Source organism: Gallus gallus, chromosome 1, assembly GCF_016699485.2.
Source record: "Gallus gallus isolate bGalGal1 chromosome 1, bGalGal1.mat.broiler.GRCg7b, whole genome shotgun sequence".
Taxonomy (NCBI): domain Eukaryota; kingdom Metazoa; phylum Chordata; class Aves; order Galliformes; family Phasianidae; genus Gallus; species Gallus gallus.
Genome location: NC_052532.1, coordinates 174,535,409 through 174,563,295, shown reverse-complemented (window position 1 = coordinate 174,563,295; position 27,887 = coordinate 174,535,409). Strand labels below are relative to the sequence as shown.

The 27,887-nt window shown below is 37.2% G+C and overlaps 1 protein-coding gene across 14 annotated transcripts in view; it reads left to right on the top strand.

The window, feature by feature from the left end:
• Nucleotides 1-27,887, top strand: part of FRY (FRY microtubule binding protein) — a 244,941-nt gene that overhangs the window by 127,604 nt on the left and 89,450 nt on the right. For all 14 annotated transcript variants that reach the window (XM_046909845.1, XM_015278600.4, XM_046909844.1 and 11 more), the window contains 13 exons: nt 7,716-7,855; nt 10,105-10,195; nt 10,611-10,690; nt 10,802-10,882; nt 11,855-12,023; nt 14,446-14,538; nt 14,634-14,732; nt 17,139-17,240; nt 18,330-18,433; nt 18,845-18,953; nt 20,410-20,496; nt 22,441-22,612; nt 24,288-24,420. In XM_046909845.1, coding sequence (XP_046765801.1) covers nt 7,716-7,855; nt 10,105-10,195; nt 10,611-10,690; nt 10,802-10,882; nt 11,855-12,023; nt 14,446-14,538; nt 14,634-14,732; nt 17,139-17,240; nt 18,330-18,433; nt 18,845-18,953; nt 20,410-20,496; nt 22,441-22,612; nt 24,288-24,420 — 1,460 coding nt within the window. The remainder of the gene's footprint in view (nt 1-7,715; nt 7,856-10,104; nt 10,196-10,610; nt 10,691-10,801; nt 10,883-11,854; nt 12,024-14,445; nt 14,539-14,633; nt 14,733-17,138; nt 17,241-18,329; nt 18,434-18,844; nt 18,954-20,409; nt 20,497-22,440; nt 22,613-24,287; nt 24,421-27,887) is intronic.

The window sequence follows — 27,887 nt, the reverse complement described above, 5'->3', positions numbered from 1 at the left end:
AGTATTTTGACCTTAATTTCATATTTTTACTTTTTTTTTCCCTTACTGTGGGAAGAGTTTCAGATATAAATGGGAAAGAAAAACAAATTAAGCCACCCATATGCAAAACTTGCGATACTGTTCCTGCAGTGTGTTAAGCAAACACATAATGGGTGGCCTTGATTTGATTAAACATTTATGGTTAGGCAAACTGTGGCCCTTTACAAGGAAGAGTTAGAAGGCTTAACGCTTCTCCTGGTTAATGGAAATAGAAAATTGAACAATTAATTCAAGATCAATTAGTGTGGATAGTGAATACTTCCCTAGAGTGAAGCGACTTTGCATTTCCAGCTGTGGCATTTTACTTTCAATCCTGGGGTAGGGGGGAACCAACAAATACAGCCTAAAAAGCAAAGGCACATTTTGTCACATAAAATGTTTGTGTATATTTCTCACCACATATCTGGAGTTCTACCTTGCTCTGTCTAGAGAGTTGGTAGAATAATTGTAGACCTGAGGTTGTCTTAGACTTCCTTTTAGAAAACCTTGGTTTCATTTCCATGAAATTTGCCAAACAATCCAAACTGACATTTTCAGGCTTTATGTCCGCCTGAGTTTTTGGCAATGTTTCACTTCTAAGGTTTTTTTTTTCTTAAACAGCACAATTGTTTTTTGTTGTTGTAGTGCTCGTGGGATTGACTTAGACCCATTTGTAGCCAGACACTCATTCTAAAATGTCACAGATTTGACAGATTTCAGCTAGAGTAGGGACAGTAAGGTAGAGCAAAAAGTCTTTTTTTGGTTGTCTTACTTCATTCAATTTATTTGATCAATGCATCTCAGTATTACAAAACTGTTTTACAAACGACTACGTCAGCATTATAAAATTCTCATGAAAATGCAGATATTATCTGCTGATATTAAAGTTCTGATCTGGGAAACCTTGAATATTGTGATAATACACAATACTAAAACCAATATTAAAAATAAGAGGCCTTTAGCTCTAACCATTCATGTTTCATTTTATAAATTAACTCAAATATATAGAATATGTGGGATGAAGGAAGACCAGTTTGATAATCCCTTGCTTGTGCCTTCCAAGTAAAGTTTGAAAAATTTTGGTATTTATTCCAGAAACAAAGTTGTCTAGCAAGGACAGGAAAGGCAATAGGTAACATCCCTGCCATTTCTAATTCAGAAATTGAGGAATCCCTATGAACAAGCGTTATAAAGAAGTGCCTATTAACTTTCAAGTGGTATCTAACAGTTTTGGTTTTCAATTTGAAGGCATCAAAAATGGTACAGTCAGAAGAACCTGATTTTCTCAGATCAGATTCTGAAGCTTCAAACAAATTGCTGTATTCAAGTCAAATGAAATTGATGGGTGAAACAAAGTGAAGAGATCACTAGGCTCTTAAAATATCTGAACTGCATCTTAACTGTAAATTGAAAAGCAGCAAAAGTAAGGCATAGCCCAAATTTAGATTGTCTTTTTCAGGCCAGCTTCAGAGATGGAAAAAAACAGCTTTAAAAATACCCTTCGCCAAAATTTACAACAAGCAGAATGGAGTTTTAGTTACCTTTAGTAATTAGAATGAAGTTTAAGGTTGAAACTTGTAAACCACTGGGAATATGTCTTAAAGCATTGTTTACTTCCACTAAACAGCTTTATCTCTGACTGTCAGAAAATGAAACTCTCTTCTGCCTGTTCTCAAACACCATTTTAGGAATTCTGTTTGTGGTTGTGATCATAGCGCCAGGGTCTGAGGACCTGGCAGTGCATATGCATAGCTGATGAGGTGATACCAGACAATACTGTTTCTTTCCACATGGGTGTAGTATCAATGTCTCCTGGTAGGCAGACAGTATTGTTCTGTGGTTCTGTCTAGCTGTCAATTGCATCACCATCTTCTAACTCATAATAGTATCTTGAGCAATGTATGAAGTAATCTCACTTATCCTGACTTGCAGAACATCTCACTATTAGCCTCACAAACTGGATTCCTCACACGGACTGTATTTTCTTTGTTAGGTGTGCGTGTGTATAAAGAAAGCACATACTGGAGAATACATAATTTCATATATGTTATCTTTATTACATATTTAAAGTTATGTTCTACAAGTTCTGCGTTAGACAACTTTACTTGCCTATTGGCGAAGAGTTCTGCTGTTCCAGCATTAGCACACTCTGTCTCATCAATTACAGGAATGTTATTAAACATAGTACTACTGAACTATGACTTAAACTTCCTCTTACAGGAAACTGTGAAGTTGCAGTACATGAAAAGATCAAAAGGTAGGGCAAAGAAAACATAATTATCCAAGAGGCTCATCCTCACCCAAGGAGACATTTTTATTAGTCTTTTCTCAGCCCACACTAAAGTATCTTCTGTTGCACAGAATAGAAATGTTCTATGAACTGACGACAGTGAAGGCAGATAAAGGGCACCGTGTATTCTTGGAAAACCTGCAGACATTTTTCCATATAAAAATGCAGCGTGAATATAATACTTTGGCCCTACTCATGAACTTCCATGGAAGTGAAAATTTAACAGCAAGACTTAGCTTTCATGTGAAACTGTCCATATGAGGTCTCTTTTGTGAGAGTTTCAGCACAATCTGCAGAAAAGTTTGTACTTATTTTAATTATGCTTCTCTCTCCGTAGAATTCCCTAAAATTAGAGAATACGGATTGGAAAACAAAAACAGGTCAAGCTAGGAAAGTAAGCATTTAGTAATAAAAAAATGTGGGAATGCCAAAAATAATTATGAGACCAGACAACATGCTAGTGACTGTGTCCCTTTTCCTTAACATCCTAACTGGGGTAGGTAATGTGCTGATGATTATTCCCATCCAAAACATTATTTGTTAGCTGTAGTGAGTAATCATACCCACATCACTGTAGCAGCACTGCAGTTGTCCCTTTTGTGTTTTCCCTTTCACTGTATCTTATGTGTGGTCCTTTTCCTGCAGAAGGGCGTGTGATTAGAGGAAATAAAAGAAATTATGCTAATGGGGACATAGGACAACACTTCACTCCTGCTCAAAAGTTTGGGTTGAAACAGTGTGCACAGAACTAAATCTGAAGGCAAAATTGAAGATAGCACATTCAGAATTGAGCTTGCTGCAGACTAGAAATAAATAGGCTTCATAGAATGGCCTGGGTTGAAAAGGACCACAATGATCATCGAGTTTCAACCCCCCTGCTATGTGCAGGGTTGCCAACCACCAGACCAGGCTGCCCAGAGCCACATCCAGCCTGGTTTTGAATGCCTCCAGGGATGGGGCATCCACAGCCTCCTTGGGCAACCTGTTCCAGTGCATCATCCAGTGCCTTCTCTTCTGCAAGCTAAGCAAGCCCAGTACCCTCAACCTTTCCTCATAGGAGAGGTGCTCCAGCCCTCTGATCATCTTAGTGGCGCTCCTCTGGACCCGCTCCAAGAGCTCCACGCCTTTCCTGTTCTGGGGGCCCCATGCCTGGATGCAGTACTCCAGATGTGGCCTCACAAGAGCTGAGTAGAGGAGCACAATCACCTCCCTCTCCCTGCTGGCCACCCCTTTTTTAATGCAGCCCAGAACACAGTTGGCCTTCTGGGCTGCAACCGCGCACTGCTGGTTCACATCCAGCTTCTCATCCACCAGGACCCCCAAGTCCTTCTTGGCAGGGCTGCTCTCAGGGCGTTCTTTTCCCAGTTTGTATAAATACCTGGGATTGCCCCGACCCAAGAGCAGCACCCCGACTTGGCCTTATTGAACCTCATTAGGTTTTCAATGGTCCACTTCTCCAGCCAGTCCAGGTCCCTCTGGATGGCTTCTCTTCTTACACTGTATCGACTGCACCGCTCAGCTTGGTGTCATCTGCAAACTTGCTGAGGGTGCACTCGATGCCATCGTCTGTGTCATTGATAAAGATGTTGAAGAGCACTGGTCCCAAGACCAACCCCTGAGGGACACTGTTTGTGACTGGCCTCCACACTGACACAGAACCATTGATCACAACCCTTTGTCTGTGTCCAGCCAACCAACTCCTAATCCATCTAACTATCCATCCTTCAAATCCACACCTCTCCAATTTAGAGAGAAGGATGTGGTGAGGGACCATGTCAAAGGTCTTGAAGAAGTCCAGGAAGATGACATCCATCGCCCTTCCCCCGTCTACCAATTCCATGCAGATTGTTACTGTGTGTAAGCCTGGCTAATGTTTGAGCAACATAAATGAAATCAACTGCCTACAGTATTATGATGAAAAAAAAATCTTATTTTTTACTCACACAAATGAAATCCAGTGATTCCAACTTACTTGTTACCAGTTTTCACGATTCTCAGATACGTTTACATTGGAGTAATGCCCCCAGAAATGTTCAGAAAAGAGATGTGAATGAAATAAGATCTACACAAACTTAACCGTATTTACACCAAGTGTTATATTTTACAGATTTTTACATTAGAGAGTTGGCTTATTTGGAAATCTTAACATTTGCAGAAAAAAAATGTTCTGTCTCCAAGGATCCAATAGGAATTCCATCATGTACCTACATTAATAACAGCTTAGTGTGGTTCATTTCTCTACCCTCCCCTCCAAGACTAGATTATTTGAAATAGAAATTTCATTAACTTTGTCCCCTTAATTTAACATATTGAATATGAAATCCTGGTCTTACTGTTGACCATTATTACTCTACAGTTGATTTCAAGGAACATGAACTTCATTGTGGCTTTTGTTTCCCTTGAACCCGTGTTGTTTATAGTTACAGGGTTTTGTTACAGACATGGACTGGATGGAAAAAATGTTGAAGGAAGGGAAAACATTACTGCATGGTTATGGGTATCCTAAATATAGCTAAGAAAACATCTATCAAATTCTACTTCTTTCAGTAGCACTGATAGAAAAATGTGTAACCTCTCTTGTAATGTCCATTATTTTGAGTATGCAGAATGATTTGAAGACCGAGTATGCAGACAGTGTCTGAATAATAGTTCAGCAAAAAATAAATCGACACTGCAAAAATGAAGTACTGGATTTCTGCCTTACTAAAATGGCAATCAAATGCACATTTGAGATACATACAGATAAATATGGTGTATGATAAGACAAGAGTCAAGAGATCAATGATGCTATTGAGAGGAGAATTCAGTTTTGGATGCATTTGCTGTTAAAACATATAGAAATTCATATGTGAAATTTAAAAAACATTATTATTCATCCTGTTAGTGGAAACATTTCTTAGGTTCCTATTTTGACAGTATAGCAAGACTTTTATGAAAGTATATAGATTGTAGCAAACTACCTGGACAGAATTTCATTCCATTTATTTTCACATATTAATCCAAAATAAATATTAAGCATTTACATAAAGTATGTTTAGTGCTCTGTGAACACAAGTTTTAAACAGCTCCATGCTTGTGCAGATTTCTTATCCTTAAGTTATACAGTAGGTGGTTCATTTATGATGGAAGAACATGATCATTTGTACAACAAAGACATACTTGTACATCTGTGCACTCCCTTTCAGGAGCAGCACAGAGCTAGAATTCATCTCCCTGCTGGACTTACTTCCAATAAATGAAAGGGTTGAGTAACCAACACGCTGGCTAGACTTCCCTCCCTTCCTGTTCCCTGAGAGCCAGGTCTTTGCCCAGTCCACCCTTCCTTCCTGTCTTAAAAGTGCAATGACAGAAAGAGTTTTTTAAAAGTTATATTGACCTTTTATCCCTGCTAAAGGCACGCACTGTATATCCAGCAAAGAAGGTACGGCTTGGGGAGATTTAACAGGATTCAGTTTGACTTTTCCTAGGGAGTGAAATTGTGTCGCTGAAACTGAAGGAAGAGCAATGATAGATGTGTTAGATGCCTGACTGAAACCATTATCTACTTGCAGTTAAATATTGCGATCTTTTAAAAGATATTGAGCTTCAAGTATTTATTTTTTACTGCTGAGCATTGCTGTGATCTTAAAAATAGACACTTCTCTCAGAAAACCCTGTTGTTGTTCCTGGGTTTTACAGTTTTCTTCAGGAAACTGTTTCTCATTGCATCTCATCATGAACAGCTGCTGTTGTGGCAGCTTCAGAAAACCTTTTTGAAAACAATAAAGAAGCAATTGAAATGTTTGAGCAGGTATGAATCGTCTGCTCTGGCACTGGCTGATTCATGTCTTTTAAGATCTTATCTGAAGCGTTATGCTTAAAGGCTTTGGTATCCTTCAGCCTGGGCCACTTTAATAATTCGTCCTGAAAGGCCTCCTGTCGCTGCTGCAAGCACGGCCTCCATGCCATCTTCCACAGCAGCTTGTTTTCTATTTCAGATAATAACATACAGTAGATCAAGAGCATTCCTAAAATGGAACTGTTACATAAACTTTCATTTTTAGCTTTCTAATGCTGTATATTTAATTTTAGACCATAAGATCTGAACACAATCAAAACAATCATACTTTATCCTCAAAATGTTTCCTAAGCTTTAGGCCACATTGCTATGAATTAGTTGAATTCTGAGTCTGAAAAACTGAAAAAGAAATCAGAGTTGTTTATGCAAGCTGTCATCCACAAAAATTGTCATTTAAGGCATGTCTGACATTGGGAATGGTGTGAACGGTGCTCAGATTCCTGGTTTTGGTCTCATCTTAGTCGCAGACTTCCCATGGGCTTAGTCTTACCCAAGACACAAGACTGCTGTTGTTCCACAGCACTCAAATGTGCTGTTTTGCATTTAAGCAAATGAGTAAACCTGGTGGAGTTGCTGACATCATCAGCCTACCTGGCACAAAGTACGTTCAGCTCTTGCACTCAGCACTTTGTAGGATCAGACCCTGCATGATCCTGAGTTAGTCACACATCTCCAGATCAGGATTTCATTCATTTTTTAAATGTTTTGTTTGTTTGTTTAATTTACTCAAATGCAGCGGCTGTTAATGTTCAGTTCCAACACTTATATAATCCTCTTGGATGAGATTATGGTTGTTTATTTTACCCAAGCTTCTGATCTTTCATGTATTGCTGGTTTATGGTTTCCTGTAATAGGAAGTTTAAGTCATAGTTCAGGAGTAACAGTTCGAAAATGTTCAGTAATGTTTCTGTAATTGGTGACAAAGTTTATATCAAGTGAGCAGTAGCATTCTTATCCAGTATGACACTAACGCTGCTTATTCAGAGACTTCTAAGGAACGATTTTTAACTATATTTTACTTATTTGTACACGAAAATACAGAGGAAAGTATATGTAAAAGAGAAGTCTAAATCACCAGGTACGTGATCCTAATAGCAAGATGCATTTGCATAGCCCGTTAGTTAAGGTTATCTCAGCATTCATGGGTTTTCTCAATTTGTTACAAGCTTTAGGAGGGGCATTCAGCAGTCAGATACAACCCATGAGACAGTAACACTCAACATTAAGGTTAACACAAAGGTGATTAACGAAGGTTAATCACCTTTTCCTCTCCTATCCTTACAGTGTGCTCAAATTAAGTATCAACGTTGTATAATGAATAAAAACAAGCCCCTTGAAGAGCTAGGTATTTATTATGTTGAGTTGGAAGATGTGATAAACGTTTTTATGCATTTTAGTATTGCCAATTAAAAGTACTTATATTTTGAGAGGAAATGCTGAATATTAGTTACCTCAAGTTGGACCATAGATTTATAACTTGAAAAAATATGTGAAAACAAGAAAGAAAATGTTAAACCATTGAATTAGGTTGAGGGGAACCTTGACCACTTTGTTGTATCTTCCCTGTAGGTAATAAGCTCAATGAGCTCACTTTCAGAATATTGCCTGCCCTCTATTCTGCGCACTTTGTTTGATTGGTACAAAAGACAGAATGGCATAGAAGATGAATCTCATGAGTACAGACCAAGAACAAGTACTAAATCCAAAAGGTATGATTTTTAATATGTTTACCTGTGCTAGTGATGGATTCTAAGGTAAAATATATTACATTTCACCTATCGGCTTTTGTACATTTGTAGTTGTTTGAAAGTTATTTTCATGTTCTTGGAACTCTGCTCTCAGCTTTAATATAAATGAAGTAAATTATGCTGCAATTAGTGAAGACACTGGTTATTACTGTCGTTTTGTATACTGTCATGTTATTTAAATAGAGGTTTGTATAAGCTATGTCTTCTTCACTCATGAGCAGGTAATAATTCTTTGACATTTGGAAGGATTCTTTTTCATGCAGCATTGTGCTTTGTCAGAGAAATTTCACATGCAGCTATTCTCTATCCAAATGACTGTGCATTTGCTTATGAGCTTTAGCAACACTGACTTAACTCTTAAACAAACAAGCAGGCAAAAAGAAAAACCCGAGAACAAATATATTGATCTCTTACGATATCAGGAGTTCCTGGGCAATAAGTCAACAGATTGACATTGAGGCCTGACCATTTAGTACAGTACATTCTTTAAACTTAAAGTTTTTCTGAACACATCTGCACACTTCACTGAAACAGCAGACTCGGTGTTTGGAAACACATTGGCAGTTCTTTAAATTAGAATCATCAAATGGCTTAGGTTGAAAGGGACCTTAAAGATCATCAAACTCCAGCTGCCCTGGGCAGGGACACTACCCACCAGACCAGGCTGTTCAGGGCCCCATCCAGCTTGGCCTTGAACACCTCCAGGGATGGGGCACCCACAGACTCCCTAGGCAGCCTATGCCAGTGCCTTATCACTCTATGAGTAAAAAATTGCTGACATCTAACCTAAACTTCCCCTCTCAGTTTAAAGCCATCCCTCTTGTCCTATCACTATTAGACCATGTAAAAAGTCTGTCTCCCTCCTTTTTAGAAGTTCCCTTCTATTACTGGAAGGATTACATTTAATCCAGTAACTACAAAAGTCAATGGTTGCTGGATTGAAGGGATAAGAGCTAGTTTTAGATATCAACAAGGTAGGTATGGACCTGAATCATACTCTCCTAGATTCTTTATGGTGAGTGGAAGCAGGCTATTTGAAAGCATGATTCATCAGTTCGTGCACTAGCATGAGATGAATCCTTGTCGTAAAATGCCTCTTTCTCCTGACTGCGCATTATAGGAGCCTTTTACAAGACAATCAGTTTATGTATAAGTTCACATAGAAGTCTTCAGGAACGCTACTCAAAATCTAGTTGAAGGGCTTAATTTAAGTTTACCTTAAAACTTAAACTTAACAGTGAACCAAGACCAGTCTGTCAATTGATAGTATTACAAAAAGTCCATATCAGCAGTCCTTTCTCCAATTAATGTGAAAAGTGGGAAAATCAAACTGAAAATAATTCATTTCAACACTGATCAAGCAGAGCTTTTAAATGCATTCTTAATTAGAAGTACATAAATACACCTGAAATCAATTATTGAGAAATGTGCTGGGATCTGTTGTTTGCTCAAAACCTCACTGGTGTCAGTGGTAGTTCTCTCAGAAGGTCTGTGGGACTGGTTTTTGAATATTGAATTTTACAAAAAGAATTTTACATTTCATGTCACCTTTTCAATGCACTTTGTAACTGTGATCAGTTGACCCATACGGATATGTTTTGTAGTTCTGTTGCAGGCTACTCACTCCAGATCTTCTGGTTTGTTCACCAGGAATGCATTTTTACATATGGCAAATGATGCCAAAGTAAAAAAAGATAACGCTGGAACAGTTTCAAAAAGAGGATGTGATTTGGTTATGAATTCTCCATCGGTACTTTAAGGGCAGTTTTTAAAATTCATCACAAGTCTATATCTAAATTTGATAGCACAAAGTAATTTATTATGTTTGCCTTCCAAGTGTAATTGAGAACTGTCTAGCTGGTGCCATCAGCAAGGAAATTGAAACAAACCCATTTGTTATACTGTAGAATCCAGGTTTCCTTGGTTTTTGTTGTGTTTTGTTTCCTTGAATAGACATACTTAAACTGGAGAAAAGAAGAAAATGGAAAGTCATATTTCAGTATCTGAACAATCTGAACAATGTAGCACGTTAGATTTGTTTTATTTGTCTCATATTTTAAGAGAATATCAGTGCATTACTTCTGAAATGTTGTAATGCAGTTTTGGAAAATAGAACATAATCCCCTGTTAACTGTGTGTGTAACTGAAGAAAGCATATGATATGATTTATAACACATCTCCTAAATGGTGTGTTTCTTTTGATTTTACAGTGATGAACAGCAAAGGGACTATTTAATGGAAAGAAGAGATCTGGCTATTGACTTTATATTTTCATTAGTATTAATAGAAGTTTTGAAACAGGTATGGAGTTCTTCAATTGTACATTAACTAGTAAATCATGGAAATTACAAAGTTTCTCTTATAGCCTAATTTTACGATTCTTGTTTCTGTTTCCATCTTCAAAAATCTAATAAAAACGTGAGATACCCCCTGTATGTTTGTTCATTGCTGTCTTTCTTGCATGTGTAGCAAACAGAGTATTCTGCACTCATGCAGACTTTACTTTGACAGGTTTTTGAAGATGAAGTATTTATCTTCAATTCTAAATGAACTTTAAATGGGTAGCTCATTTCAGCTGTTTTATTAACTAGCTGCCATTTCTGCTGGTATCATATCTGTGTAGGAAAGGTACCCACAAGTAATACTAGTACTGAGGTATGTGGCTTAAAGTGTTCTACTATATGTGTAGCAGTTATGTTTTATTTTGTGTTTTCAGATTCCACTTCATCCTGTAATAGACACTTTGGTACATGATGTTATTAACTTGGCTTTCAAGCACTTTAAATACAAAGAAGGGTAAGGCTCTTTTTAATACAAAAATGGTGTGAAAAAAAACTTATTTGCTGACCAGCATAGATTTCTCAGACACCTGACTGACAATCAGAATTCTTTCTTATCTCTTGCTAGGTACCTTGGTCCTAACACTGGAAATATGCACATTGTCGCAGATTTATACGCAGAAGTTATAGGTGTACTAGCTCAAGCAAAGTGAGTAAAATTGAATACCATACATATAGGAAACCTGAGTAGTTTTATTTGCTTAGTATGCAAATATTCTGATTTTCTCAATTTCTTTAAAGACAGAGCACAATAAAACATTTCATCTCATTGGTCCTGTGTTCATCCAGGTGGTGTAGAGCATAAGGTCCAAAAAATCAGAGACTTACTGTATTCATTATGTATTCCAGTGAGCCTAAATAAATTCAACTAGACTACAGCAAAATTATTTTCCCTATCTCATCGATGACGTCTGTGGAAACCCCAAAGGGCTGAAGAGAGCTATTTCAAATTCTTTATTCAAAGTCTTTATTCTATATGCTTTTTTTTCTCTAGCTGGGCAAACCTTAAAATGGCTACAGCAACTTAGTGATATTTTAAAGTCTTTCTGTAGTTATTTCAGTTTATAATGTAATGCAATTTCTTCTGAATCCTGTAGATGATTCTTATGGATAGAGAAGCAGACTCATGAGGGAGATAAAAAATGGTCACAGCCCCCGCCCCCTATCCCAAGCTGATGTTACTGTTACTGTAATGACTGTTAGGAAAAAAAAAAAAAGGCAAAGGCAAAAATGGCCTCTCTGAGTGGTTATCATTTAAGCCTTTCCTTTTGAAATCATTGCATGTACTTTTCATGATCTTTCCACTTGAATTTTTGAACAACATGTGACAGGGCTATTTTAATGATATTGTTAGCTCCTATACTAAAAAGAAGCACAAGTGGAGAATAATTGGAAAGATGTAGTTACCCACAAAGACTAAGATCAGGCTGTACTATTTTTTTTTTCTGAGTTTGTCAGAAGCAAAAGAAAGCTGAACAGAAAGAAATCTATTCAACAACTGATTGAAATATTTTACAACCAGATGTGAATCTTCTGTAGGTTTTTCCCCATTTATATGCCTTACAATACATTTCAAATGTGAATGTATACTGCTTTGTAACTAACCAATATGAATTCCTAGATTTCCTGCTGTAAAGAAGAAATTCATGGCAGAATTAAAAGAGCTACGGCATAAAGAACAAAGCCCATATGTAGTTCAAAGCATTATCAGTCTCATAATGGGAATGAAATTCTTCCGTATTAAGATGTATCCTGTGGAGGACTTTGAAGCTTCTCTTCAGTTTATGCAGGTAAAATTCTTAAGTATAGAGCTGTGGTTCTCAGACCTTAGAGAGCAGGCCCCTCTTATCTTCCCTGTTGGGATACTTCAGGGGATTTTTTTCACTTGTAACTGTCAGTTCTCCATTCTCCTAACTCAGGAATATATCATTTCATGCCAAATTGTCATGAGTCATATACTCATGTCCCCATATACTGTCCTTCAACAAAAAGTTTTTCTCCAACAAAAAGAGCAGAACCACAACCTCACATACTGGCATCTCATAGCCATTCCTTGCGCTGCCTCCAAAGTGAATTTTCCACCCTTGACATAGTTCCCAAAGAGGAGTGGAATTTCTGATGTAGATAACCACAAAGGAAGAGAAATAAATGAGGCAAAAGCTGGATGGAATTTCCCTTGGATGGATTGTCGCCTTCCACCACACCTTCATGCTCCTTCTTCTACAGGGTATCCTGTACCCATCCAGTTTGAGAACCACAAATACAGAGCATAGTCTGTCTGACACGCTTGCTTTAAACTAACGTGTTATATCATTCTGTAAAAAGAAAATCTTATGTATTTCAATGTTTCATAGACTCCACATTTCTGTCTGGTAAAACACGGTAGGTTGTATACCCCACAGCAGGTTTGTTTAGCTTAACCTTTTTATCTGCTCTTTTTTCTTGGAATCACCTTTATAGCTGCAGAGTTTATAGCCAGTCATCCAGTAAAATGAATGTTTTATGTAAATCATGTAAGATCAGCTTATTAATGGTGTCAGTGGAATGAAGAATAATCATATTTAATATTAGATGCTCACAAATAAGGATTTGGCATTGGAATACAAATGCACACACATAGAGGTGTGCAGAATAATTTCTCTAAACCTTGAACATGAATCACATTATATTTGAATCTTGCAGTGTTTTAAACCATATTTGACAATACAGGAAAAGTCCGTTTTTCTTCTTACCTTGTGTTTTGATATATGAATGCAGATTATTATGTGTTCACTTCAGGAAAGTTATCCAGAGATGGCAACACATCAAAGCAGTGTGTGTTCAGTGCATGAGTAATATGAGTGAATGTGTTGTATTCTTATTGCACAGCACTGCTGGGATTCAGTGTTCACTGCTATTGAAATTGGGAATTAGTAAATCTCTCATGCATTAGACTCAAAATCTGGATGCTAATAATCTCTTTCTTGCTCATCACTGGTGTATCTTGGCACCTGATAAATTTTTATATACCCTACAATGCATCATAAGATGCGTTATAGATGATGATTCTGCATATAAATGATCCATAAGATGATCCTACAGTGCATCTTAAGATGCATTGTAGGATTTATATAAGATGCATTGTATTGTGTACGAAAACCAATTTTGCTCAATTTGATAAAACACATATGTAGTTGGATTCTGTGGGTAATTCGTCTATTCATTTAAGTATCTACCTACAGTGCTACAGCTACAGGCTCTGTCATACCAGCTCCACTATGGGAGAGAGACATTTTCAAAGGGTGAGCTAACCTCAGCAGTGAGCTCTGGCAGACCCTGGCTTTCACCACCAACTGGAGAAGGTCATGAAGGCTTTGATCAAGAGCCTCAGCAATGTAGCAGCAGTGGCTGCAGGGACTGAAGTTACACTGAAGTCTGTGAATAGGCAGGAAAAAATATGCTTGATCTAATCTGTAAACTGTTCTATATGCATGTGCGGGGAAAAAAAGGTCAGTGGGGACCTTCCTCGTAAGGTCAATGGCTTTTGGGACCTTGGACCCAGAGAGAGAGAGAAGTAACTGGACTAATATGATTTGTTGTCCTCAGAGGAGTTAACAGAAACAACAGATGCTTATCTCCTCTATCTCACATCCTGAGCAGCACAGTTGTGTGGATAGTAGCTTGCTGCACATTTAGGACAAAAGTACATTTTTTATGCTCCCTCTCTATTCCCAACTGCAGGCTGGAAATTTCACTGTTATGTTTTGATCTTTCATCAGCAGTGCACCGTAGCAATTAAATTCATCCCAACATATTTGCTGTAAGATTGTTTCTTGCCACTTTGTCTTACTGGAGAAATACACTGCTTTTCTGGCCTTACAGAGCATTACATAAAGTAGACTGTGTGGAGTATTCTTCCTGCTGCTGGATATATACAGTGAAGGCGTGAGACCAGCCCGTGTCCATCTCCCTTTCCATCCCCAAAACACTAACCAGGAAAGCTGGAGTAAGGAGAGAGTTTCTGGATTATAATGGTTGGAGCAGGAGATCCTTGGTCTTGATTTGCATTCTGCTTTTTATTGCAGCAGAATGCAAATTTAGAACTTATCACACAGTGCAAGTGTTCTCTGTTTGCTTGGCTAGACTGTTTTCTTGACGTGCATTGAGCAAACATTTGGATGTCTTTATTCCAGCTGATACACAATTTATGTTTCTTGTTTTCTTTTGTTTTAGGAATGTGCACATTATTTCCTTGAAGTTAAAGACAAAGATATCAAGCATGCACTGGCAGGACTCTTTGTTGAAATTCTTGTCCCCGTAGCTGCTGTGAGTTTTATTTTGGGGGTTGTTTGCATGATTTCTTTAAATGAGAGAGAACATCTTGAGAAATAGCATTTCATTAACATGGCATTTTCTTTCAGGCTGTTAAAAATGAAGTGAATGTCCCCTGTCTGAGGAACTTTGTTGAAAGCCTGTATGATACAACACTTGAACTTTCTTCACGAAAGAAGCACTCATTGGTTAGTAACTTTAAGAAGCAGAGGCTAAAATTCACTGTCAGAAATATCCCTTTAATATTCCCTCTTGGGAAATTCACACAACTGGTTGCAAAACTTTTTCTCTGGTTGACTTTATAGCCAATCCATTTCTGTTTGCAGGGTAAGCTGTTGTTTCTGCAAAATAATAATCATATTTATGTTATTCAGAATATGATCTTAATCAGTCTGAATCAGGCAGATGTTTTCAGCTTCTGGGGCTCTGACTACTAAACCGTTAGGTTTTCTCATACTTGTTATGTGTAAACATTAGGAGGAGAGAAGAAAGAATAGAGTTCATTTCTTGTCAAGTGAGACATGTGGGAACAACTCTTTCACGGGGCTTAAATAATATGTTGTAAGAATGAAAATATGTATAACACATGCCCTTTTAAATCCGTAACTTGGCTACTGTGCAGCTCTCTATTTCATTTTTTTCTTGTGAGATGAACAGTGGCGCTGCAGTGTATTTTTGGAAGCATGAGTTGATCTGAATTAAATGAAGATCTGAGTCAGTTTGACACTGGCTGCCTTAAGCAGTTTGTCTCTCCAACTGGGTCAGCGCACGTCAGCGCTGTGGTGTTAGCTAATCCAATTTGAAGCCTTGGGCCTTTAAAGTAAGGAAGGTTGTCGTTTGTCATTCCTTCCTTGTTCTAGGGGAATGTCCCAAAGACTAACCTGTTTCCAGGTCTTTCTGCAACTGCTACTCGCCTGTGCTAGTGAATCTCCTGGGAGGACTGCATGAGTGTGCTGCTGCTTCCTGCCACCACAGCACTGTCTGCATCAGTTACACCAGTGCTAGGGAACGGTCTAAGCATTCCCCAGGATGCAGTTCTGGTTCCGTTTGAATTACTAGGAGGCTTGGGACAGAATTTCTCTCTGCTTGTGTTTGTGTGGCTCTACTCCACTGTGCCAAGTTAATAAAACCTTGTTGAAACTGCAGCAGGGCAAGGGCTTTGCTGTACAGTTTTCACACTAAATAGAACTTCCCCAAACTGGTGGCTGTGCTTGCCAAAGTCAATAGTCAATAGTACATGCTTGAGAAAGGATTGCACAGCTGGGGCATAGCGTTTGATTGCTTGTCTACACATACCACACTGGGAGCTACACAGTTAAAAGTGACAAAATAGACTAGATTCTTGGGAGGGTGTGATTAGAAATACAAACATTGTGAGGAGGAGGGGAGAAGCAAACAGCCGGCAGAAATAGCTGCAGTGCATATTTTCAGACCTCAGGAAGAAAATGCCCTCTTTGGATTCTGAGGAGGACCTTCTTTTCTGAGATCAGTGTTTTGTGAATCAGTACATTTACTGAACAGGCAGGGTGGGGACCTCATTTTGTCTGAAAGTGTCTGGTCTGAGCTAGCTGAGGTTCTCTTAATAGTGAACAGGGAGAACTAGGAAACTCCAGGAGGTGGTCTGTGTGTCTTCCATCCGAGGGCTCTGAGTTAGGATGAGTTTAACAATCTTGGTATGTGTCTGAGCATTGTGATCCTGCCAAGTACTCAGCTATTATTGTCATAACGTTAATCTCATAAGAAAATCTTCTTTGAGAAAAGTTATCTTCTGACATATGGACTTCAGACACAAAGATTATAAAAGTAAAAATTAATGTACATTTGCCATTTGCTCAAGAAATTAGGTGAAACCTAGATATGGGCAACTTATGTTATGTATTATAGGATTTTAGAGTGTACTTAGACTTTGAGCTGTGACTAATGCTAGAGTTTTAGCATTAATTTTGAGAATCATTGGTCTTTAAAAGTTATCTTATTTTTTACTACATTTTAAAGTCCTGATTGGCTGTGTTAGCATGAGAATTGAAACCAAAAAGTCTTGCTGAAGCAGCTAAGTCAGTTTAAATTTAATAGGTACATTTTTGCCCCTTCTTACTTTCCAGTTCACAAGATGTAACCAGCAGCAGACCCAGGCATTGCCTGTAATTTAGCACACCTCAGCAGTGCATTTGACACATCTCCCAGTAAATGTCATGACTGCTGATTTTGAGAAGTAATTGAGTACTCAAAAATCCCCAAAACTGTGTCGGTCCTGCTGTTTTTATAATAAGGTGTAGATGTTTCCATGCTATCATTTGTCATTTAATGGACAGAAATGAACCTTGTCAGGCTTTAAAAGTATGTCCCATCTTTGGGTTTATGATTGTGTTGTAAGTAGGCATTTGTTTGGTTTTGATGCATTCGTAAAACATCTCTGTAACAGCTTTAGAGAAATGTTCATTTTTAACTTGTACTGGTTAACAATGTGCTTTGTTGACTAATGTTGCACCAAATGATAGAGTTAGAACTTCTAAATTTGCAGTAGCTCTTTTAAATCATTTGTATATTTTGTAGACATGTGAATAATATGGTATCACCATCCATTTCCTGTTTAGGCTTTGTACCCTTTGGTAACATGCCTACTTTGTGTCAGTCAGAAGCAGTTCTTTTTAAACAGATGGCATATTTTCCTCAACAACTGCCTGTCCAATCTCAAGGTTAGTATCTTCTGTTTTTAACTACCATATTAAAACTTATATTTGATGATATGTTGCAAACCTATTTTAGGTAATCATGCTGGATTATTGCCATTAGCTGATCCATACATAGTTTTATCCACTGATATTACATAGTTAGCTATACAGATTTTGTTGTTAACAATTAAGTATACTTCTGCCTCGTTCAATTTTCTCCTATCTTTCTTACTCAAAGGAAGCCTGAGTCAAACAGCTGTGACACAGGCAGTGTTATTGCTGAAAGTAACTTGAGTGACTTAACAAAGCTGACCCAATATTAACTTGCTTTTTTCACAAAGGTATTCTCAAACCTATTACTTCCACAATAACTAGCGTGCCGTTCTGCACTTGAAGTGGATCCAAACGAAAGGATGGTCCCAACCCTACCTAAGCAGTGAAGTGGTTAGCTGAAATGCAGGGCCTCTCTCCTACCACATGCTGAACCATTGGTTTGGAGACTTCTGTAGAAGGCACAGATAGAATATATAACCTGGAGGCAGATGGTGGAGGGGATCTCAGTTAACTGGATGTTGAAATGGAAACCTGCATATCAGCAAAGAGTCAGAAATCATATACTATTTCAAAAGTTTCCAAAAATAAATAGCAATCCAGACAGATAATCCAATGAAATCTAATTCATTCCAGATGGAACATTATCTAGGCCACCCTAAGAATTCACAGATTTTTGGCCTTTCTCTTTTGAATATCTGCTATGTCCTTCATACCAGTTCTGCATCGAAGAACACCTTTTGTACTGATAGAACCAACTAAGGACAGCGTTTTCTTTTCAGAGTCAAATTGAGTTGGTTTTCAAATAGATATTTTAAATTGTAATCTGTATTTAATTCACACTAACTTGATATTTTGCTTTTCTGACAGCTTATGTAACACTGGGAGAGGTAGGTCAAATGCATAGATATCCTGCAGCTACAGGGATGAGGGTACTGGGGAGCTGTGGGGCTGTATCTTTTCATAACGTCACTGTAAAAACTCTGAATCATGGCATCCACTAAGTGCAGAACTTCCTCGCTAGTTTTATTTTTTTTTCTAGAACTTTATTTTCTTTTCTAGAATAAAGACCCCAAAATGGCTCGAGTTGCACTGGAATCACTGTACAGACTACTGTGGGTTTACATGATCAGAATTAAATGTGAAAGCAATACAGCTACCCAAAGGTAAGGTGCTGTATTTGTTATGATAATCAGGACTTGCAGAGCAGATCTTGCCAAAGAAGAGGTGTTATGGTTCTCCTGAACTCCTTTGACTTAAACCTATTCATGCTGTTAAAAAAAATAAAAACACTGAAAAGTCCCTGTGAATTATTTGCCCACCTTGTGGAAGAACTAAAAATCACTCTTTGCCTCATTAAATTTAGAAGTAGATTATTGTTAGTCACAATATAGTAGTGAAATAAAATGCACTGAATTTTTTAGCAAAGGATCAAAACAAATTATGCCATTACTTTTTCATATAAAAAAATACTTTCTTAACTTTCTAACTGGTGTTGGATTTACATCTTACATTTCATGACAATTGAAGGTCTGCAAGGACCAGAACTGTCTCATGCTTTTTTCTTTCTTTTACAGTCGACTTATTACAATTGTCACAACACTTTTCCCCAAAGGGTCCCGTGGTGTTGTGCCAAGAGATATGCCTCTAAATATCTTTGTGAAGATAATACAGTTTATTGCACAGGTATGGGAGATCCATGTGTATAGGTTTCCAATTAATGAATAACTTTCTTTCCAAATAACAAATAAAGAAATTTCTATTTTCTGATTTTTTTGCAGTACCATTCTTAATATCATTCATCCAGGTAATGATAATATTATATGTAGGTCACTCCAAAAGTAATGCCTCCTATTTATTTCCATGGAAACTACAAAGGATACAAAGAGCCTAATAACAGAGTTTGAACAAATTCTTCACATCAAAAAACTGTTTTTCAACATAGTCACAATCGTTAGGTACACATTTTCACCAGGAATGAACAAGAATCTGAATGCCATCAATCTTCACTAGCGGAGGTGACCCACTGTCGCCTCAGCTGAAACGCACCACCCACTGTCTCACTGTGCTCACACTGACTGGTCTCCATAAAGATTCAGGAAGTACTGATAAATGTCAATGGGTGCAGTTTTTTCTGCATGGAGGAATTCAGTGGCACATTTCCTTCATATGCACTTCCATGTCATATGCCATTTGGTCAGACTGCCCCTCTGCTGCCATCTGTCACACAGCAACAAAATGTAATGGAATATTGATGGGAACATTCAACCTCTACTGCCAAACTACCAACATCCACCTCTGATGTCATAGACCAACGTAGTAGGAGGCATTACTTTCGGAGCAATCCTCATAGATTGAACTGAGGCAGTCTCTTTTGAAGCAAGTTTTTTGTTATCTTTGTTCCACTGAAAATAGATAAAATTGTTTTCAGTTCAGCTCAGGTGTATTTCTTATCGGTTTTTGAAATTGCCAGCTAGTCAGAAAATGCATTAATTGACCACCTCTGACTGTTGATAAAATTTGAAGTAATAAATTGTATTTTGTGCTGATACTGAATAAGTCCTACTAATCTTTACAAATAAGTTGCTCTGCTTTGAAGAAGGTAAGCTGGAGGAAAAGCACATTCGGTACATAGCTAACACATCCAGTTTTCATCAGTTCAAATGGGAATTGCTAAAATACACTAACCTTCAGTTTCTTCTCTTTTATTACTTAAATTCAGAAAACATTCATATTGAGCAAAGAACTTAAGCACTGTTAAAGTCTCTGTATAGAAATGAATACAACAGATGCTTAAAATCTTCCCTGAACTATGCCATCTGTGAATAATCTGCTTTTATATAAAATACTATGTTAGTACCATAATTACTGCAGTTTAAATGAAATAATTAAAAGCCTTATTTCCAAAATGACTCATTTTGTATGTAAATGCTATAAATTAAGCAGGCAGGATTTTGTTGTTTGTCAACATATAGCAGTGGTGAAAGCTTAGATCTGATGATGTGTTCAGCATACTTCTAAAACTCTGTTTTTCTGAACGTTTAAATAAATCCAGATTAAACTAGTTTTCAAGATCATGTTGCCTTGAAATAAGTGGCAGAAGTGAGAAGTTTAATGACTTGCAATATTTTTACTATTTTAGGAACGTTTAGATTTTGCAATGAAAGAAATTATCTTTGATTTCCTTTGTGTTGGAAAACCTGCAAAAGCTTTCAGTCTCAACCCTGAGGTATGGCATGCATCTGCATTTATTTTTTTTTAGTTTATATGTATTATACTGTGATACATTTGCTTTCTGCTTACATTCTAAGCATGTTTTGCCATTGCCCACTTCCCAAGCAATATCTTGAAATTGATTTATTGATGAAATGCTTCTGTGAACTGATCTGTGAAATCCCACATTGTTCATTCCTGTCTGGTGCTTCCTCAGTGAAGGTTACAAGTGTGAAGTCATGCAAATGCATAAAACAAAAAGGAAAAGAGAAATAAAACTATTGGCCACGCTATTTCCTGATCACTCCACTGATGATCTGTGTTGTGCATTACAATACTTCATTATAAAAATAAATTTTCTTCAATGATTTCAACAGCTTTCAAAACAGTGTTACTGAAAAAGAGTATATGGTGCAAGAAGAATTGAAGGTGGTGGCCATGTACATCTCCACTGGTGTTAGTCATGTTTCTAGTGCTTTCCTTAGGGAAAACAATCAGACATCTGAAAAACTTAAAAAAAAATTAAATACTTGATAAAATAATGAAAAATTCGCTTGAAATTCATTTGCCTATAATTAAAAACAAAAACAAAAAAGCATTTGAAAGTTAAAAATTAATACATGCACGATAAGAAGTATTTGTATTCTTCACATAAAATATGTCCATATTAGATTAGGTACTGGGTGGAAATTCTTTCCTCAGACAGTGATAAGGCACTGGAACAGGTTGCCCAGAGAAGATGTAGGTGCCCCATCCCTGCAAGTGTCCAGTGCCCTGGGCAGCCTGATCTGGTGGGTGGCAACCCTGTCCACATCAGGGAGTTGGAGCTAGATGGCCTTTAAGTTTCCTTCCAGCCCAAACCATTTGAGAACGCAGATTCTATGATACTAATCCTGTACTGTTGCACAGTCATATCTATTCATTAAAATGTTAAAATAAAATGAGCTATTTGCTAAAATCCTATCTGATTCTAAAACAGATATTTCGAAATGTGTATTAAGCTATAGTACTATCAAAACCAGTAAAAACAAGAGAGCTCTACTTATAGCACAGCTTTCATCTTTATTCAGTAGACTACAGAAAAGTCAAAAAGAGCTCCTGAGCAGGCAGACCCTGCCAAGCTTGGCATCAGATTCATCTGTGGTAGTCTGATCACCGCTGAGCTGCACATATCATTGCACATGAGCACTGCATAGGGAATAGACGTTATTTCTTTGCATCGAGCTATCTGTGTATCAGAGGGACATAGACCTCATGAGATCTCAACATCTGAAATGTTACTGTTCATCAGCAACAATGTAAGTCCAAGGACAATGAAATCATAGGGCTAATTTTTGTTGTACGCAGACTTCTGTGTTTTCAGAAACGATCTATAGTCTGTATGAATGCATTTCTGGAAGGCTGTCATTAGGACTTCTTCTCAATTTTTGGAATACTTTTCTCAGAAATGAAAAACATTCTGGCGTTTTAATCAATGCAGTATAAAGACTGCAAGTTTTCCTCTCAACTCCCTGGAGACATTTGCTTCACTTAGCTTCATCTTCCTGCTGTTTTGGTGCTGAGCTCCATCCCAAACTTTTCACACAGTAGGGTCAATTTTGTGCCCTTTTGAGACAGTTATTCATTTTCTTGCATAATGACCATTTAGGACATTTGTGCTTAACTCTAGGTCCAGATAGGATGTATTATTAAACTCATAGTTCAAATCCATATTTTTTATCCTGAAGATGAAATTATACTGTACAGATGAGAAGAATTGAAGTTTTGAGAGGGAAGAGCAAGCACTCATAGTAAAGCTATAAATTCATAGTGAATTTTATGGCTATTTTTTATGACGTATGTCAGGCTAGTTGATGTGACCGGAATACTGAAAAAAGTACAACGGTGTAACAAAATTTCCAAGTGGTTTAAGAATATGATTGTTTGATTGTGATACTCATTCATCTGCTGAACTTTACAGAGAATGAATATTGGTCTGAGAGCTTTCTTGGTAATTGCTGATAGCCTGCAGCAAAAAGATGGTGAACCTCCAATGCCAGTGACTGGAGCTGTCCTTCCCTCTGGAAATACTCTCAGAGTGAAGAAAACATATTTGAGCAAAACTCTTACAGAGGAGGAAGCAAAAATGATAGGTCAGTATGGAAGTTGCACGTGAATGAATGTGAAAAAGTCTCTAGAATAATTTAATAGTGTTAAGAATCCAATTGATTTCACTATTGTAAATATTTCTCTTCTAATGAAATACGTGGTTTAGTTTGATAACTATAGAGGATTTTTTTAATATGTTTTATTATGCAAACTTATTTTCAAGAAAAGCTCTTACATACCTAAATGGTATCTAAGACAGCAATATTCTGTTTTTTAAGATGTCGTAGATGATAGTTAAGAAGTAGTTCTTTTAGTTCTAGCTATCTGTGTTTATTCATGGATATTCATCCTACTAGAGACAATGCCAGTGCTCTGAAAATGTACCAGCCTTGAAGTCCAGCAAAGATTTATTTTGTATATCCCTGTTTTAATTGCCATGCATATCTCACACCGAGGGAAACTTTTAAGAATGGTAGAAACTTCTAAATGTAAAACAAAGCTGAACTGAACTCCTGGGTTGAAAGTGTCCAGGGCTTCTATTGTAGTCATTGTGGAGAATCCCATGCCAAAGGAAACTCTTGTGTATCCTGGGCTGAAGGTGTCTGCAGAAAAGGAAATTTGCCTACTCACCATAGTACTCCATTAAGTCCCCAAATCTATGTGAATGAAACAGTCTACATATTTCCACACCAGTGATAAAGATGTACTGTACCATTGCTAGACCATTGTACTGTTGTCAGGAAAGTATAGAAACATAGGACTCTGAAATAGTTGCTGCTGAAATGTACAATGGACATAGTATTTAGTGCTGGTGTTAAGTCAGTTCATTTTGGTTACTCTATGTGACAGTAAGGACTGCATTTGATAATAAACATTTGAACTCCTGATTTCTTTTATTTTGTTAGTAAATTCTTTACTATGTTATGGTGCAATATTCTGATTTCCACAGATAGCATTTAAGATGAACCTAAGTAGTTCCTATGTTTTCTTTTGCATTCTGCTATGCCACTGAACTTTTGATTTTATCAGATCTGAAAATTGATGTCATTTTGATGTCCTAGGATAATGTTGTCATTATTAAACAGGAGAAGAACTGAGTGGAGATAGCTGACTAAAAATATATTGTTTGGTGTTAATAATCTTAAATTTGATTAAAAAATTAATATTTTAGCATTTGATTAATATGGAAGAAGAGAGCACTGAGGTTTTATTTCTGAAGTATTTGATTTTCATCAACTCCTTTAAAGCCGTGTGTCTGATATTGTATTTCACATAAAATAGCACGACACTTATTTCCATATGGGAGAAGTTTTAAGAGAGCTTATTCAGACTCCTTTTTTCTCCATGCTTATTGTTTCTAAACCTTGCTACTACATCAGATCTTTTACCTCTGTTGTGAAAAGTCACAAAATATATAGTTTGGCAAGCTGTGCAGTTTTATTTGTCTGTGTACAGACATATTTTTGAGCAGGTATTTTTCAATTACTGCACTGGGAAGTATGTATTTATATCACTTGAGCTATTTTTATGTACAGTAGTTTTTGGAGAGGGTAACACATTCCATCTCTGAGTTAAGATATCTGTACTAATGGAGTATGCTGTATCACGTGTATAACATTGTTTTTAAGTCATACAACACAGCTTGACTGAGCAGCTTTCTTTTTCAAAATATACACATCTACAAATATCACAAATTATACAAAATGCATATTATTGCAGGTATGTCATTGTATTACTCTCAAGTAAGAAAAGCTGTGGACAACATACTCAGACATCTTGACAAGGAAGTGGGGCGGTGCATGATGCTAACCAACATACAGATGCTTAACAAAGAACCTGAAGACATGATCACGTGAGTGTTAAAGAACAATAAATCCCATTAAATACTGAGGTGCAATTTTAGAACTTTTGCACTGTTCCTGTCTATCTTGGGTCATCAGAGAGTCAGCAAGAAGCAGGAACAGTTAGCTTATATACACTGAAAAACCATTTATGACAAGTTGAGCGTGCATCTCCACATCTTACAGTGTTTGGAATTGAACTGCCTCTCTCAATATGGCCAAAATCTCTGTATGTGTCTTAAGAATGTTTAGATGGTAGAATTTGCAGAGTCCACGGAAATCCTACCAACCTATGCATAGAACAGTTTTAAAGTATCTTTGCATCACTAAAGTTCAAAATAAATGGGAAAAAAAAATTAATTCCCTGTTAATACTAAGCGATCTTTCAAATGTCTCATTATTGTGCATACCTGTAGTCAAAAGAAATTATTCCTTAAAACCCAAGTCACCTTTTTATAACAGTCTTGAACTTAAGAAGTATTCCACTGGCCTGGAATCAAACCAGTGTACATCTCAGCCAGCGTTCAACAGCAGCTTTTGGCATTCTCATCTGAACTGAATAATGAGGGAAGTTTCCAGGAGAGAATTCTAGTGAGGTGGACTTTTAGTGTGATGGATGACTGGCCAAATTCAACCATCAATTTACAGCTGATATAATCTCTATGTTTTAATACCTTTCCTTTGCCCTTGCTTATTGCTGTGATGATCCAGATGAGATTTTAAACTCTATGTGTCTTTAGCTTTGTCTCGGTTTATTTATATTAAATGCCAACATTACTATCTGGTAATATTTCATATTTTTCTTATAATGCCATGTACTGTATTGCTCAGTATTTGCAGTCAGTTTTCATATTAATGTTGGGTGTCCGAGTGTTTGGAAGAGAAGGAAAAATGAATTTTCAATCTCACATTGTATTTCCAGAAGATAATTAGTAGAACAGTGAGCGCTTAGATGAGAAGTGTACTTCTTAGCTGTAAATTTCCTTTCTGCGGTTTCTCAGCATCACTGAAGTGCTGTTTATTTTTAGAATCAGTGAATAATTAGACTTGTGAGTTTTAAGTTTCAGGAAGACTTTTGGTTTGGTAGCTACCTTTGCCAGACACATAAAGTTTGGAAGGCTGGGGGGGGTCTACATTTAGCCATGTAAGTTACTTCATTTCTGTACTGTAACCAGAACAGCCTTATATCCAGATGGAACGTAATTTAATTAATATATGAAAGAGAAAGGAAAAACACATTATATCACATTTTTTCTTGTTCTTTCATGGAAAAAAATGAAATCTGAGGTATTTTGTTATCAATCTTAACCAAAACTCATGTCAACTCCTGAGCAACTTCATTAACAATCAACTTTTAATATAACCCTTCTAAAAACTGTGTTGTGCATGATAACTGAAAAAGCCAATATACTGTTTGTATGTAATTCCTCGTCACTGAATTCACAGAATTTCACAGTTACCAGAATTAAATAGTTGAGTTCTTATGGGCTTTAGTACATAGATACAACACTATTAACTGAGTTTTCTTTGCACCCTCCAGTGAGATACAAATTTCATTAGTGGTTATAATTAATTCCCAGTATTTACTCAGAATAAGGTTAACATAGAAGCATGTTTTTACCAGTACTTCAAAGATTTTGCTGACAGTACCTAGCTAAAATGCCCTACTGCTGCTATGGAAGCAAACTTCCAGCTGAGGACAGCTGTCGGTGTCTTCATCCAGAGCTGGATCCTGAGCCAGCCAGAGATGAGCGCAGAGCCGTGTCAGAGCCTGCTTGCCAGGTGCTCTGCATGCTGCATCAGATAAGATGGGAACTTGAGCCTCAAACTTGGATCCTCCCCTGCTGGACTTCTGAGCGGCTGATAAGTCACAGAACACCCACAGATTTTATATTTATAAATAATTACTCACTTGCCCTCATAACTGTTTCCTCTCAGACTATTATTTTACATGCCTCAGTTTTAACTGCACAAACTATTTACAATCTCTAGGGACAGATAATAATGAAACTCTGCAAAGTTCACTTTCCACTTCAAGTCGGCAAGGAAGACACATTTGTTTTTGTGCAGATAAAATTACTGATAGCACTTTTGTTTTTTAAAACTATAATACAGTGTTTTGCAGTAGTGATCAGTGTAACTCCTGTTTACATCAGTGACAGTAGTTCAAAGGGATTTCTTTATAACCAAGCTGTCAATAAGGATGTTGTGTTTTACGCTTTTACAAGCCAGTTGCTGACACCTACTTTCAAGTTCTGTCCACTGGATATTTGATATGGGTATCATAAAACAGAGACAGTTCATTGTGAAAACTGTTTCCCCATATTGTACAATTTCAATTAATCTATTAAAGACATATTACCATACCATTTTGTTAAGATAATACATATCCAAGCTGGTAAGCATATAGGAGTGTTAAGAGAAAGAGTGGTATTCAAGTGACAGTACAAAACTGTCTTTAGCCTTTGAGTTGAGTAAGCCTAGTGTCACTTTTTGCCTTTTCTGTACCTACTATTTCAGTAAATAATCAGAGATACTCTATAAATCTTATTTTAGATTTGTGGGACGGCATCGTCTTCAGGCTTTCTCTGAGGCTGAACTCAGAAGTTACTATCCAAATGCAATGTCCTCATATTGAAGGTTAATAGTGAATAGTATTGTGGGAAAAACTGTACATTTTAAAATGCTATCATGCTCTAGCTACTTCCTTTATCCTGTATAGCTGAGTAACTGATCAGCAAGGTAAAAAAGGAGCATGAAAAATATTCCAGGGTCTGTCACGAGAACTTCTTTAATCTTCATTCTTCAAAAAAAGTTATGGGAAAGAAGTCAGGATTGCATCTGTCATGAAAATAATCAACAGCTGAAACTTGAACTACTTTGAGAAAAATTAAGGACTCTCAACCTAATTTCTGGTTCATACTGAACCACTTTCTCAGGCTGTTCAGGAACAGTTAAGCCATTTCAGAGATTAGAGCAGCCTTGGGGCTGCTGTAACATTTTAGCTGATAATGATTGCTACATAACTGCTATCTCTGCTAGAGATCAACAGAAACTCTCTGGCCTTACCTATCTCTTAAGAGCACTCCTCTCAGTGTAGTTATGGATGCAGCAGGGTTTCCACAGGTTCATGCCCTCTTGAGGGCAAAGGTCTGGCTCTGCTGTTATTTGGCCTTCTTATGTATTCACTATTTACTTTATTCAGTTGATGGACTGTAGCTGCATTGGGGTGGGGAACATCCCCAGCTTTTTCTTCATTGCTTGCATCATGCAAAAGCTGATCTTAATGGAGGACTCCTCCTATGTTGTAACTCTATCTTAATATATCTTCCAGAGAAAAGCAGGAAGTCAATAAGAGCATACTTTTCAAGTACTGTATAAATACTTTGTATAAATATTGTGAGTGAAAAATGTAAAAATCAAAATTTTTTATTCAAGAGCAGTTTCCTTGTTTCATTGTTAGTGATTTTCTTTCTGT